General features: G+C 54.8%; 3 protein-coding genes across 3 annotated transcripts; 1 reads left to right on the top strand and 2 right to left on the bottom strand.

The window, feature by feature from the left end:
• Positions 1–1,105: 1,105 nt before the first annotated feature.
• On the bottom strand, positions 1,106–1,834 carry ALTATR162_LOCUS12075 (uncharacterized protein; the record flags this gene model as incomplete). The annotated part of the gene is made up of 1 exon (XM_043319720.1): positions 1,106–1,834. One exon carries the CDS (start codon positions 1,832–1,834, stop codon positions 1,106–1,108), a length of 729 nt encoding a protein of 242 aa, XP_043175655.1.
• A 1,362-nt stretch (positions 1,835–3,196) lies between these two features.
• On the top strand, positions 3,197–5,120 carry ALTATR162_LOCUS12074 (uncharacterized protein; the record flags this gene model as incomplete). Its single annotated transcript, XM_043319719.1, has 5 exons — positions 3,197–3,407; positions 3,466–3,910; positions 3,989–4,128; positions 4,182–4,368; positions 4,424–5,120. The coding sequence occupies 5 exons, from the start codon at positions 3,197–3,199 to the stop codon at positions 5,118–5,120; spliced, it is 1,680 nt and encodes a 559-aa protein (XP_043175654.1).
• Positions 5,121–7,948: 2,828 nt separating this feature from the next.
• On the bottom strand, positions 7,949–9,673 carry ALTATR162_LOCUS12073 (uncharacterized protein; the record flags this gene model as incomplete). Its single annotated transcript, XM_043319718.1, has 1 exon — positions 7,949–9,673. The coding sequence occupies one exon, from the start codon at positions 9,671–9,673 to the stop codon at positions 7,949–7,951; it is 1,725 nt and encodes a 574-aa protein (XP_043175653.1).
• Positions 9,674–14,122: the final 4,449 nt, after the last annotated feature.

Here is a 14,122-nt window from a genome sequence, read left to right as displayed (position 1 = left end):
GTCTCGAATTGCTTCGAAGAGCGTGAGAACTCGGCGGACTCGCGCGAATTGTTTTTCGTCGGTCTGCGGCGGCGTCAAAGGGTGCTTCGCGAAGCTCGAAGGCGGTGTAGTGTTATGATTCTGTATCATGGAAGCGTGCAATGTAGACATAGTCGTACGTTGCACTGCATCGCGAGGTTGCACGATGGCTGTCGCGAAGACTGGTCGCAGTGTGAAGCTCGCGGCGCCTTGGCACTTCAGACGCTCTGGGTTGACTCAGCAACAGTCCCACGAGGCCACCCCACGCCAGGGCGTCACTGTGGCTAGTGATGAGCCCCATGGCGCAACAACACCGGATCCAAGAGACTAGCTGTTCCCGCGTCTAGGGTAAAGCCCAATCTAGCTTTCGACGACTCGTGTTGTTGTTCTAGGTACGAGGTTGCTTGGTCCTGGTTCATGCCAGTTGTTTTCGTGCGGACGTGCGCCAAGCATCCTTAAACGGCTAACTGCCAAGAACGGTCAATCGAATCACTCTTGCCGGATCGCCCGGCTACGGCACCGCCGCATCGCGAGACCAAGTTTCCTTCTTTATCTATACTACACACAAAATTCTAATGTCCCTAGCACAACCCTGTGGCCGGTGCGGGTCGGCTTCCCTCCATGCAAATGGCGGCAGTACTTGGTGCCGAATCGTGCTTACGCACAGTTCCACCTATGCTACGCTTGCATAGGCTCAGTAGTCTACATGTGAAGCAGTGTCAACGTCCTAGCTTCCAATTCTCCAATTGCCACTTGGTCGAAGCATGGAGTCGGATCCCTGGGGCCTCGCTAAAGGTCGTGCAGCAGCCACAGCCACTAGCGCTGGCGAAATCTGACCCCTGAACTGCAGCGGCGCAAACTGCCAGGATCCGCATGGAGACGTACATACACAGCCGTTGATATTGTTCGAATTTGCCTGTTGAATGACTAGGCATCATCATGCAAGATCAAAAGGGACACGAGAGGTCGTGATACATGTCAGAATTTGCTATCCAAGGCCTATATGGGTAACTCTCAGTACTAGACACACGTGCCGTGATGCACCCTCCCTTCACGAGCACCAGAGCCCACCTGGATCGTATGTTGATCACATCTTGGGCTGTGCCGCCAGCTTGGCTAGCAGATCATCAACTTGTTTCTGCAAGTCGGCCTTCTCTGCCTCCAGCTGCGTCGTCTTCTTTGGCTTCTCTTTGGGTACGTGTACGTTCTCTCCGATCAAGTCGCCGTTGTGGTCACGTTTCATGCCCTTCTTCTCGAGCATTTTCACGACTTCGGGTACCAGTTTTTCGAATTCCTTGACATATGTGATGCCATCGTGCTCACATGCGAGGTGGACGTTTCCTGATTTCCAGTATTCGTCTCCGCAGCAAACGACAACCTTATCGGATGCAGCCCAGCGACCTAGCTCGAGCAAAGACACCGGGCTCTTGGTCTCGGTGTCGAAGAAGAAACATATGACGTCTGCTTGCTCTAGTGCATCTCGCTCCCAGTCGACTTGTTGTTTGAAGAATTCGTCTTTGGCCTGTTGTGTAATGTTTTTATCCCATTCGCCTTTCCGGGGGTTGCATACAGTGATCGGCAAGTGATGAAGGAGGGTTGCCATCAGCGGCTGCCAGTTGACTGCGCCGCCCATCTCTATGCTGCCAGCGGTAAAGACGGTGAACTTGCGGTATATAGGTAGCTCTGGGGGAGTACATTCTATGAAATCTTTGTGCGGTGTTGGTTCTGGTGATGGCCAGGGTGGAAGTTGGTGTTTCTTGTCTTCGACCGTTTCTGTGACACTCGTTCGGCCGGAGTCGGAACTAGACGGAAGCATATCAAAAACTGTCCTTAGGCCCCTGTTGTGTGTTCGTGGTCGTGTGAAGAGATTGCGTGATGGAGTTGTGCAGAGCTGGAGACTATATCGCTGTGACTGCGAACGAGCGGTCGCTTATGAAGGGCAGCAGTGCCTGGCGCCTCAGGTTCAAGGCTGACGGCAAGGCGGAAGCTGAAGGGATAGCGGTTTCGACGCTAACCCGATATCTGTGAGCAGGCATCCAAGCCTCATTACAGTACGACGATACATAATGCCGTGGCTGTGCGTTTGTCTGATTCGTACGCAACGTCCGAAAGCTATGTACCCTAGCAAGAGCGATGAATAGACTAGGTTCGCCGTCCCGAGAGGTGTCTTTTCCGATAGAGCAAGGGGGGCTACAACGTCGGAGGTTAGCATATCACTACTGTATTGCGGCGCCTGCAGCTCAAGAGTCTTCTCTGCAACCTATTGATTCAGCACTTGGCCCACGGATTGGAAACTGTCTACGTCGAAGACGAGCATGACGCTACTGTAATCGTTGTAGAGGCGATGTCCACGATGCCGTGGCGATTGCGACAAGCAGGAGGACGAGTGATGAATCGCTCATGCATTACGACCAGGCGGGGGAATACCGCAGCGCGCGATTTCTCGAATGTCCTTTGAAGCTGACCACTCCGTGTATTGTAAGCAATGCTCGACCCGAGGCTGACAGTGCATCTCACAACGCGATGCCACTGTTTGGACCCAGCTACGCAGGGGTGCGTTGCCTGAATAGGATGCTGCAGGTGGGATGGTGCCTTCCTCGCATGTATGTGTTTCGAAGACTGGTCTGCATGAGCCGCAGCGGCATATGGTCTGTACCTGTGTATTTCGGTGCTGATAGCGAGACTAGCGCCCACGAACAATCTGAGACACTCGTGCTGGTCCACTTGGACGAGTGGTCTGCTGATAGTGCCCCAAGCCACTCGGGAAAGTTATGCGCATGACTTGGCAGGGTTGACGAGCTGCTGACCAACGACTCAGCTGTCCACGAGTGGTTTGACGCCTATCCATGGTTGTGTAGGAGGCTCTGCCTATGTGTGCACACTGCCAGCAATGTGCAGTACAGTACAGTACTGTCGGTGCTCACAGCAGTAGGGGTTCGCTCGCTGGGAGTGGGTAGGACGTGCATCGGCTCAGCACCCACCAGCCGGATGTGGTGGAGCATTTCTTCCGAGTGTACTGTACTGTTGCTTGATGTACAGTATGAGCAAGCGACAAGACCGTCTCATGCCCTGGCTGCCAAACTTACTAAAGGAGGCTCTGGTCTTGGTCGCGGGCTGCCTTCTCTCCTAGCTTACGACCCTCGTGTTTCGGTGTTTGTAGTCAAATTGAGCAGTCGATATGACACGGTCGCTGACGACAGAAGGCAGCAAGTATGGTTTCTACTCGCCTGCCATGAGATCAACGTTGTCTAACCAAGGGGACAGCGAGTCTTTGAACAAGTACGGCGGACTGCGGCGTGTACGAGAGGATGTGCCTTGGCGGCTGTGGATCGTGGCAGGTATAGGATTCTGGGAAAGAGCTGCTTTCTGGGGTCTGACTGCACCATGGCGTATGTTGCTTCTGGAGGCTTTCAGCAACATGAGTACCGCTGACCAGATGGTGCGCAGAGAACTACATGGAACATCCGCTGCACCGTGATGCAGGACAGCCAGCCGGGGCTCTGGGCCTCGGTCAGGCAATGGCAACGCGGGTCTACTGCGCCTTTTACATATTCTATTATGCTGCGCCGATCCTCGTCGCCATTATCGCGGATAGCTACCTGGGGCGCTACGTCACGCTAGTTGCCAGCGTGGTGCTGTACTGCCTCGGATGCGCCATCTTGACCGTGAGCTCCGTGACTAGCATCATCGAGAGGGGATGGGGTGTTCCGGGCCTTGCAATCGCCATGTTTCTCATCGGTCTCGGAGGGGGAGGTTTCCGAGCGATTGCGGTCCCGTTCATTGCCGACCAGCAAACTGAGACAGAGCCCAGGGTCATGACGCTCAAGACGGGAGAAGTAGTCGTCACAGACTACCAGATCACTCTGCAATACATCTACAATCTGTACTACTGGTGAGTCTTGGAGAAAACGAGGGGGGCAGAGGGCGGGGGGCTCCAAGCGAGGCTATCGCATGGCTTACGATCCATCAGGGTTGGCAACGTCGGCTCGCTGTCATGGTTCGCGACCGTCTACATAGAGACGCACGTCAGTTTCACGGCTGCCTACGGGCTGACGCTGGGGTTCATGGTGATCGCGCTCGTCATGCTCGTTGGCGGCAGGCAATACTACAGTGCGGTTTTTCTACGTACCTATATCCTGATATCGCTCGCTGACGTGCTACAGCCAGGGTTCCTCGCGAGCAGAATGCTCTTCCCGAAGCGTTCAAGATCGTCGTCTGCGCCTGTCGAAGTGGCTTCAAGATGGGACGCGCAGATCCCTCCTACCAACTCGAACGCCGTCACAGGACGGTACCTTGGAGTACGCAGCTTGTCGACGAGCTTACCCGGGGTCTTCAGGCTTGCCGGATTCTGTAAGAAACCATCGATACGTGCGGGCCTCGAACTCTTCGCTGACCCATCGCTCAGTCTCGCATTCATCATGTTCTACATATGCTTCGACCAGATGCAGAACAACTTGATCTCCCAAGCCGGCCAGATGCAGACCAACGGCACGCCGAACGACCTCCTGCCTGCGATGAACCAGGTTGGCTGCATAGTGCTTGGGCCTCTCATCCAAGAAGTCCTATATCCATTTCTCCATCGCCGTCGCATCTATCCAACAGCGGTGAGCCGCATCGCCATCGGGTTCGCCTTCGTCACGTTGTCGATGCTGTACGCCACTTTGGTACAGCTATTCATCTACCGGTCTCCGCCTTGCTACGATCAGCCGGGAAGCTGCGGCCGCAACGAGATCAACGTCTGGATCCAGGCGCCTCTATACTTGCTGATCTCTGCTGGTGAGATCTTTGCCTACGTGACCGCGCTGGAGTATGCCTATGACCACTCGCCCAAGGCCATGAAGGTTGTTGTGCAAGCAATCGGCCTGCTCGTTGGTAGCGTGGGATCTGCGTGTGCGATGGCGTTAACGCCGGTTGCACGAAACCCGTACCTCGTGACATTCTACGCCTCGCTCACGGGGAGCATGGCTGTTACAACCGTCATTTTCTGGGCTCTGTTCCGCAGGCACGACAGCTCGCCAGTGTGTGTCGAGGGTACGGCAGGTCCGCCCGCTGCCGTATTGGGTGTAAGGGTGCGATGGGTTGACCATAAGTGCAAGGTATAACAGTAATGAATTCGATAGAGAAGCTACACTACGCTTGTGCTGGGTCTATGTATCACGTAGTGCTAGGTTCGAGAAACTTCTAAGGGTCCGTGGAGCGCCGATGAAGCCCCGACAACGCTCCGAGGGTTGCAGCCTATCCCAACCAGCTATAACGAAGGCCACAGGCCAAGTACTACTAACCAAGGCTTCAGCCCCTTACAACTGTGAGCGAGCAAATGTCTCTGCTGTGCTCCTTAAACTGCCACTTCTTGTGGTCTAATCTCTTGTTAATGAAAAAGCATACCCGGGCGGGTCCTGCCTCGTTTCCTGCTGGGCAGCAAAGGTGGAAGACGCGTTTCGCTGGATGGTGTGTCGTCGCCGCGAAGGGGTTTCTCCATGGCTCCTGGATGGCCAGGATGTCGTACTCATGGATCCTAGGGTCCCGCAGCATGCTCGCCATCACCATGTTTCTTGATTTGTGCACGTTGTACTGTAGTATGCTTAGTGTGTTGTGCTTATTCATGTATCATCGTCGGAGTCGATCTCCATGTGGTGACTGCTGTTGTTCTGTATCGCCCGGGTGTTGAGTCCAGTCGATTCCAGAGCTCTCCTGCTAGGTATGATCTGTCGATGCGGTCTTTGGCTCGCGCTGCCCTGTGTTGATGAGATCTCCTGACCCATCGAGTCGACATTGGTTCCTGCATTGGTTCTCTTCTGTCCTCTTCCTGTTTGCGATCGGTTCCTGGTAAGCTGCATCGGCTGCGTAGCTGCCACTGGTTGACTAGTCCTTCTCCTTTGAATCGTAGACGTCGGGATATCAATCTGCACGTTTTGTCCGGCTGTTTGCGAAACGTGGTGGTAGCGCGGTCGCATCTCGTACGCGGTCCTTGCCTTGGCTATCTCGTCCTTCCTGGTCGGGCACTGGCGGCTCCACGCTTCGTGCTCGCCGCGGCAGGCGGCACATTTCCTAGTCACGGCTTGTCCGGCCCTCGATGGGCAGTCTCGGGTGTCGTGCTCCTGCGCACACTGGCCACATGCTGTTGCTGCCTTGCACTGGGTTCCTATGTGGCCGTATCTTTGGCACTTGAAGCACTGCTTCACTCGGCACTGTCGCTCGTATCGCTCGCACTGGAAAACCTCACCTTGCCAGATCAGACCCTCGTCGATGATCTTGTTGGCGTCCTCTGGTTTGGTGAACTCGATGGTGATAGTTGTTGCCGTCTTGGTGGTAGCATCTCTAGTAAGCCAGCCTATGTGTCTTATCTCCGCCTGGGGTATGAACGGTCGGTTGTCCTGCAGTATCTGCGCTCTGATCTCGTCGAGCTTGCTCATGTCCATCGTGCTTGTGCGTATGCCGTGTGCGAGGACGCCGAACGTCGGGATCTGCACTGTAGTCCCACTGCCTATGCGGTGGGCCCAGTCGTCCGCGAACTGTCGTAGCGCCTCGACTTCCCTGCTGCTTGCTGTCTTGATGCTCAGGTCTCCGCTCTTCAGCTGGTTAGATGAGACGATCTTCACGTTAACTATGTTTTCATTGCCACTTTGCTCGATGGCACGCTGGACATGCATTTTAAGGTTGCTAGGATTCATAGTCCTTAGGCTCTGTACGGTGAGGGGGTCTCTAATATTCATGATGACCTCACGCTGCGTCTGCGCAGATGGCTGTTTGACACTTTGTGCATTGTATGTACCTGCTAACGGGACTCCCCTAGCTGCCGCCGCAGCGTAGCTCATTGGTCCGTTCGCCTGCTCTTGTGGTCTCTTGTTCCTGATCTCTCGCGCGATCTCTAGCGTCGCTTTACCCACCTCTGTGGCGTCCTTGGCTGCCGCTCTCGCCTCTTCTGCTATGTTGCCATTTTATTGTATCTTTGTTGCGGACTGTTGTACGAGTTCTACGGTGGACTTAAGTTCTTGCTTGATCTGGTCGAGGGTTTGCGCCGTGCTTTCTGCTGTCGCTCTTGCCTCGGTCCGCGCGACGTTGAGCGCGTCGCTGAGGCCGCGGAGGTCAGGGGAGTGCTGCGTCTTCAGTACGAACGTCAATGCGCCGCGGATGATGTCGCCAACGATGTCTGCCGGCATAGGCTGCTGGCCTCCGTTGCGCTCGATCAAGGATAGCACCTCGCGAAGGAAAGCGCTGAGGTTGGTAGCATGCTCGTCTATTGGGATCGGCCAGGTCGACCTTCGGGGCCACGGTGTCGCCATGGCGCCTCAGCAGCAGTGGGCGCTACTTCTGAGTGCTGGCTAGTCGAAAGCCGTCTCTAGCGGACGTTTTGCGCGCGTTGTGCTACGTTAATTCCAAAAAGTGAAATTCTCGCTGTTGTCGTGTTTTCTTCTCTTCTCTATCGAATACAACTCTAGTAAACCTGTGCGATAGCTCCTCGAGCGTAGCCTCTTACATAAAGGGTATTTTAGCCTAACATGTATACAGCCCCGCAGTTTCGCCGATGGAAAAGCGTTCCAGCGTGTTGGAACCAGCTAGTGTCTCTTGGCATGCAGGCCGCCTGCAGTAGCGTGCTCAGATATCTGTGTACCGTGTCGTAACGGATTCGACGCTATGCCTGTAGCAGATTACTTGCTAAAAATGGCTGTGGCGCACACCGGCAGCCTTCTAGAAGCGTCTACAACCATGTGTCCGATCTATGCATACCGTACGTGATGATCATGGGATCGATCCGCCAGCAGAGAATCGGTCCTAGACTCTGAGTTGTAACATTCACTTTCTAAACAGTGCTCGAAACTTCTATGGCGCAGTATATAGCCTATATATTTGTCCCCCTCTATGGAATAGAGATGATAACGAAGTAGAGCAAGAGAGGAATAATTTCTTGCAACGACGAGTGCTAAAGATATCAAAGGTTGATACTGCAAAGCCATACCCTTCCAGATCCAACACCTATACCCACGAGTGCCCTGCTCACAGACGAACAAGAAGGTCGATACTCTGATGGTATCCAAAGCATGTTCTCCCCAGCATGTTTAACCCATATGCTGTCGGCACTGAGACTCGTGGCTACGTACATAGAACGCTCAGATTTCACTATATCTCTTGTGCTGGAACCTTCTATGCCTTGGAGGGCGATAGTGCCTATTGTAGTGTAAAGGTAAGACCTAGTAGAATCGAAGGATATGTTCTCGGGAGTCGTGCCGACATGGACAGTCTGCAGGCACGCGCCGTTGCTCACATCCCAGACTTTGATAGTGTTGTCATGAGACGCAGATGTCAGCCGGGTCGAGTCGTGGGAGAAGGCTACTGAGTCAACATAGTCGTTATGGCCCTCAAGCGTCTGCAGGCACGCGCCGCTGTTCGTATCCCAGGTCTTGATAGTTCTATCGAATGACGCGGACGCCAACTGCACCGAGTCGTGCGAGAAGGCTACCGATAAGACCCCACTGCTATGCCCCTCAAGCGTCTGCAGGCACGCGCCGCTGTTCGTATCCCAGGTCTTGATAGTTCTATCGAATGACGCGGACGCCAACTGCACCGAGTCGTGCGAGAAGGCTACCGATAAGACCCCACTGCTATGCCCCTCAAGCGTCTGCAGGCACACGCCGCTGCTCGCATCCCAGACTTTAATAGTTCTGTCCTGTGACGCGGACGCCAGCCGGGACAAGTCGTATGAGAAAGTCACGGAACAGACCAAATCGTTATGGCCTTCAAGCATCTGCAGACACGTGCAGCTGCTCGCATCCCAAATCTTGACTGTCTCATCCTGCGACGCGGACGCCAGCCGGGTGGAGTCGTGAGAGAAGCTAACGAATTCGACCCTGTTGCTATGGCCTTCGAGTGATTGCAGGCACACTCCGCTGCTCACATCCCAGATCTTGACGGTGCTGTCATGTGATGCCGATGCCAGCTGCGCCGAGTCGTGCGAGAAGGCCACGGAATTAACTGGGCTGATATGGCCCTCGAGCGACTGCAGGCACCTACCGCTGTTCGCATCCCAGATTTTGACGGTGTAGTCGTGCGAAGCCGACGCCAGCTGGGTTGAGTTGTGTGAGAAGGCCACGAAATCGACTGGTCCGCTATGGCCCTCGAATATCTGCAAGCACGCGCCGCTGCTCGCGTCCCAGATCCTGATGGTCTTGTCCTGTGACGCCGACGCCAGCCTGGTGGAGTCGTGCGAGAAAGCCACGGAGTTCACCCAATGGCTATGTCCCTCGAACGCTTGCAGGCACGCCCCGTTGCTCACATCCCAGACCTTGATGGTGTTGTCATGAGACGCAGATGCCAGCCGGGTCGAGTCGTGCGAGAAGGCTACTGAATCAACATAGCCGTTATGGCCCTCGAGCGTCTGCAGGCACGCGCCGCTGCTCGCATCCCAAATCTTGACGGTCCTGTCGTACGATGCGGACGCCAGCTGCGTCGAGCCGGGCAAGAAGGCTACCGAGGTAACCCAATGGCTATGGCCCTCGAGTGTCCGAAGGCACGCTCCACTGCTCGCATCCCAGATCTTGATGGTCTTGTCATAGGACGCAGATGCCAGCTGGGTCGAGTCGTGCGAGAAGACTACGGAATAGACCCAATGGCTATGACCCTCGAGGGTTTGCAGGCACGCGCTCCAGCCGTCGCTCATAGCCGGTCGAATACTGATTCCTTCTGGCTCTTCATGCTGAAACAGCCGTCTCATCAAACTACCTTTCGGACTGAACAACAGCGCAGATGTATATATTTGAAGAGGGTAACTTTCGATTACCGCTTTGTGATACATGGAGAATCGCTGTGCATCTTCAACAAGCTGAGCAAACTCACCTTTGTCGCGCATCTCCTAATTGCGTTAGTTTCTAGATAGTGTACACTATACCAATGTACTTTCTGCAGGCCATACCTGCACGTGCGACCACAGTTTCGCCATAGAGAGGACGGCTTTTTCCACACTCCTACAAAGACTAATTGCTTCCAGCCAATAGAGATACTTCTTCCTTAAGAACTGATCGACTAAGCTTCTGACTTGCAGATCACGATCGTTGTTTGCAGAGAACTTAGACTTAGAGTCGTGTAGATGATCAATCCAATAGACGCATGGGTAGCGTGACGCTGCTAGTGGGTCGGGATCAGGCCGTGTGACGTTCTCGATAGGATGTCCTAGCGCTTTGAGACCATACATGTCCCTGTGCAACGTCCGGGACAGAATTGTCAACGACTTCAAAAAGATTACCTGATGCACTTCTTCAGCACCATTTGGGAAGACCTCTCTAGACGCCCTTGCGAAGAGGAAGTCCTTGGCAGACTGATGTACAAAGTACTATCCCTCCATGTGTGGCGGAAAACCCTGCGTGGCGGCATGCCGGCAGTGCTCCCCACCACAATAAAGTCAGCCGTAGCGGAGAGGCATAGAGAATCTCGGGATAGAGGCCTTGGGTTCGAAGCTTTCTCTGCACTTCATCTTGTCGCCCACAAATTCCTGCTTGGCTAGCAATACCACGATGCGCTGCTGCTATGTATAACAGCCCTGCCTCGGACAGCCTCGGACGTGCTAAAGATTTAACGCATATATCTAAGAGTCTGTTAAGCTATACAAGGATGTATAAAGAGTGTATCCCGAGCGAAGTACTGCGGTATCCCAGGTCGTGGCGCTGTTGTGCAAGTCTATTGCTCTACGAAGCAGGATCAACAATTTTAGCGCGCTACCTGCAGGTTGTACGGAAATGCCGCAAGTAGCTTAGCGGTATTCTATCTGCGCAGATCTCAGACCCTTGTACTGCCAGCGTGTCTTAAAAAGAACTACCCCGCTAGAGGCTAGCGGCTAAGGCTGAGCATGACTCGCTTGTGCTCGAATACATGCACAAACGCCGCACTAAACTCCACGCACGCCTGTTTTGGGAGCGGATAGTAGTAACGTCTATCCATGCGTAGCGGGACACCCTGTGTGCCGGGACGCTTTTCCATCCGGACCTTTGGCGTAAGGCTAGCGCGATCGAACGAAGACGAGCTCGACGCAATCTGTTCTGTACATGTTCTTTAACTTAGGTATGTTAGCCTACAACTAAGCGGAGCATTGTGTTGCACGTAGTGTAGGCTATTCTATTACGATTGTCCATCAACCTCTTCTAAATACCCCCCTGTCTACTTGCAACAATTAATCTCTGTGAATTATTTGGAAGTCTAGCAAAAGAGCCAAGATCCTAGAGATCGTGATTGCAGGCTCTAATAGCGAAGTTTAGACGCAGAGCATGTCTTCTAATAGTTTCTCCGCGCGGACAGCAAGATCGCCAAAACGCGTCTGCACCTACATATAGCTGTTTGGGTTCTCCCTGGACGGCTAGCAAATAGATCGCGGAATCTGTTATAATAGGAGATACATAAGACCACTAATCTTCCTACTAGGTAGACAAGAGGTTGAACGCTCCTGGATATAGCATTTCGGGGCCAACAAGCTGCGCCCTGAATTCTACAACAACGCTAAGTTAGAGGAAGGCGAAGTGCACTAGCTCGTAGTAATCTATAAGTGTCGCAGTTGCTTATAGAGAGAAAGAAATCAACAGCTTAAAGCAGGGGATACAGAAGCAATATTGAAGGGGAGAAGTTTACATGCAACGACGCCACGGCACATGCAATCCTTTCACCTTCTTTGGTGTTTTAAGTTCCTAATGGTAATGTCTGCTAACTCGCGTGACTGTCTTGATCTCTTCCTCGTAGATGTTCTCGCATCGCTATCTAGCGTGCTGGAAGAACAGACAAGCCGATGCTGCTCTTGCGATGTGCACAACGCAGCGTAATGTTGGTCACACGCTATGGTAGTTGGATGGTCTTTTCCTAGTGTGGTGTTATACCCAGCAGATGCCCTCCGATACAGACGTAAAGACTCATCGATACGATGCTGTTTCGCAAGAAGATGAGCAAGGCAGTGTACACTCGTCAGCGTGTCTGGATGCTCATGCCCCAGCACCTTCTCACTCCGCGCCAGCGTCTGTCTGTGCATCGCCTCCGCCTCTTCGTACTTGCCCTGGCAATCTAGCACTAGCGCCAAGTTGTTCATGCTCGTCAGCGTGAATGGGTGCTCATGCCCGAGCACCCTCTCCATCCGCGCCAGCGTCTGTCGGTTCATCGCCTCCGCCTCTTCGTACTTGCCCTGGCTATCTAGCACTAGCGCCAAGTTGTTCATACTCGTCAGCGTGAATGGGTGCTCATACCCCAGCACCTTCTCCATCCGCGCCAGCGTCTGTCTGTGCATCGCTTCCGCCTCTTCGTACTTGCCCTGCCTGTTAAGCACGTTTGCCAAGTTGCCCATGCTCGTCAGCGTGTCGGGATGCTCATGCCCGAGCACCTTCTCTTTCCGCGCCAGCGTCTGTCTGTGCATCGCCTCGGCCTCTTCGTACTTGCCCTGGCTGTTCAGCACTCCCGCCAAGTTGCCCATGCTCGTCAGCGTGGATGGATGCTCATGCCCGAGCACTTTCTCGCATATCGCCAGCGTCTGTCTGTGCATCGCCTCGGCCTCTTCGTATTTGCCCTGCCTGTCCAGCACGTTCGCCAAGTTGTTCATGCTCGTCAGCGTGTCTGGATGCTCATGCCCCAGCACCTTCTCCCTCCGCGCCAGCGTCTGTCTGTGCATCGCCTCCGCCTCTTCGTACTTGCCCTGCCTGTTAAGCACTCCCGCCAAGTTGTTCATGCTCGTCAGCGTAGAGGGATGCTCATGCCCCAGCACCTTCTCCCTCCGCGCCAGCGTCTGTCTGTGCATCGCCTCCGCCTCTTCGTACTTGCCCTGGCTGTTAAGCACTCCCGCCAAGTTGTTCATGCTCGTCAGCGTAGAGGGATGCTCATGCCCCAGCACCTTCTCCCTCCGCGCCAGCGTCTGTCTGTGCATCGCCTCCGCCTCTTCGTACTTGCCCCCAAGCTCTCTAGCTAGCCCTACCATCTCCATGCTATCTAACGTCTCCGCATTGTCTTCCCCAAGCACCTCGCTCCTAACCTCCATCGACATCATCGCCATCTCCTCTGCCTCGCCTGCTCTCCCTCGTTGCCACGCGTACCACGCCGCCTTGTACAGCAACAGCGCCCACTCCTTCAGTGACTCCCTATCCTTCGGCCGCTGTGCCAATGCCGCCTGTGCGTGTGGAAACAGCGCCTGACACTTCTCCCAGTTCTTGTGTTCTCCTGTCGGCAGCTCTGCGCACAGGTTCGAGATAAACTGCGCTCTCCACCTGTCGAGCTGCCCTTCGTTCTCTAGCCACGTCCGCGTCGCTAGCTGCACCAGGCTGTGCATCTCAAACGTGTCTGCATCTCTAGTGACTGTGACAAACGAGTAGTCTCGCACGGCCAGCACGTCGTCCTCGAACCCGTCGTCTGCTGTGCTGCTCTGGCCGCGGAGCAGACCTTCCTGGATCCCCTGCCGGTCGAAGAAGCTCATCAGCGACAGCAGGCCTGCTGCCGACTGTCTTGTGCTCCGTATGTGATCGAACGAGATCTGCCACGTTATCAGGACCGAGTTGCTGGCTGCTGCATCTCGGCGAAGGTGGCCCGCCTCGCGGTTCAGCAGACTTGTCTTTCTGCTGTCGCTCTGCCGGTATTCGTCGAGGTACTGCTGCACCGAGCATCGCGGCGCTCGCTCTCGGATGTAGGCCGCCGCCTGCACGAGAGCAAGCGGCATGTGGTCGAGCGTCGTCGCCAGCTTAGCGATGCTATCGTCTTCCTTGTCTACGTCTCGTAGCTTCTTGCGGAGCAGAGCGTGTGCAGCTGCATCGTGCATCGGCTCGATCGGTATGATGTCGCTGTCCTCTACGACCTGCATCGCCGCGCGCTTTGTCCGGCTCGTCACCAGGACGGAGCCATGCCTGCTTGAGGGGATGTATCTCGATAGATGCTGTTGGAGAGCGCCGCCGTCAGTCGGGGAAAGCACAGCAGCATCGTCCGCGTTGTCCAGCACCAAGAGCCACCGTCCGTTCTGCTCGTTGCGCAGCCAGTCGTGCACCAGCTTGAACACATCCGCTTGCGGGTCCTTCCGCCCGCGAACCTTGACCTGCTCGGCGATCTCGCGGAAGCTCTGCTCGAGTCGCGCCGTGTTGCTGGCGTGCGCCCACAACACCCA

Source organism: Alternaria atra (genome assembly GCF_907166805.1).
Source record: "Alternaria atra isolate CS162 genome assembly, contig: 37, whole genome shotgun sequence".
In the NCBI taxonomy this organism is placed as follows: domain Eukaryota; kingdom Fungi; phylum Ascomycota; class Dothideomycetes; order Pleosporales; family Pleosporaceae; genus Alternaria; species Alternaria atra.
The sequence above is the reverse complement of the archived record's forward strand: the minus strand, read 5'-3'. Positions and strand labels throughout refer to the sequence as shown.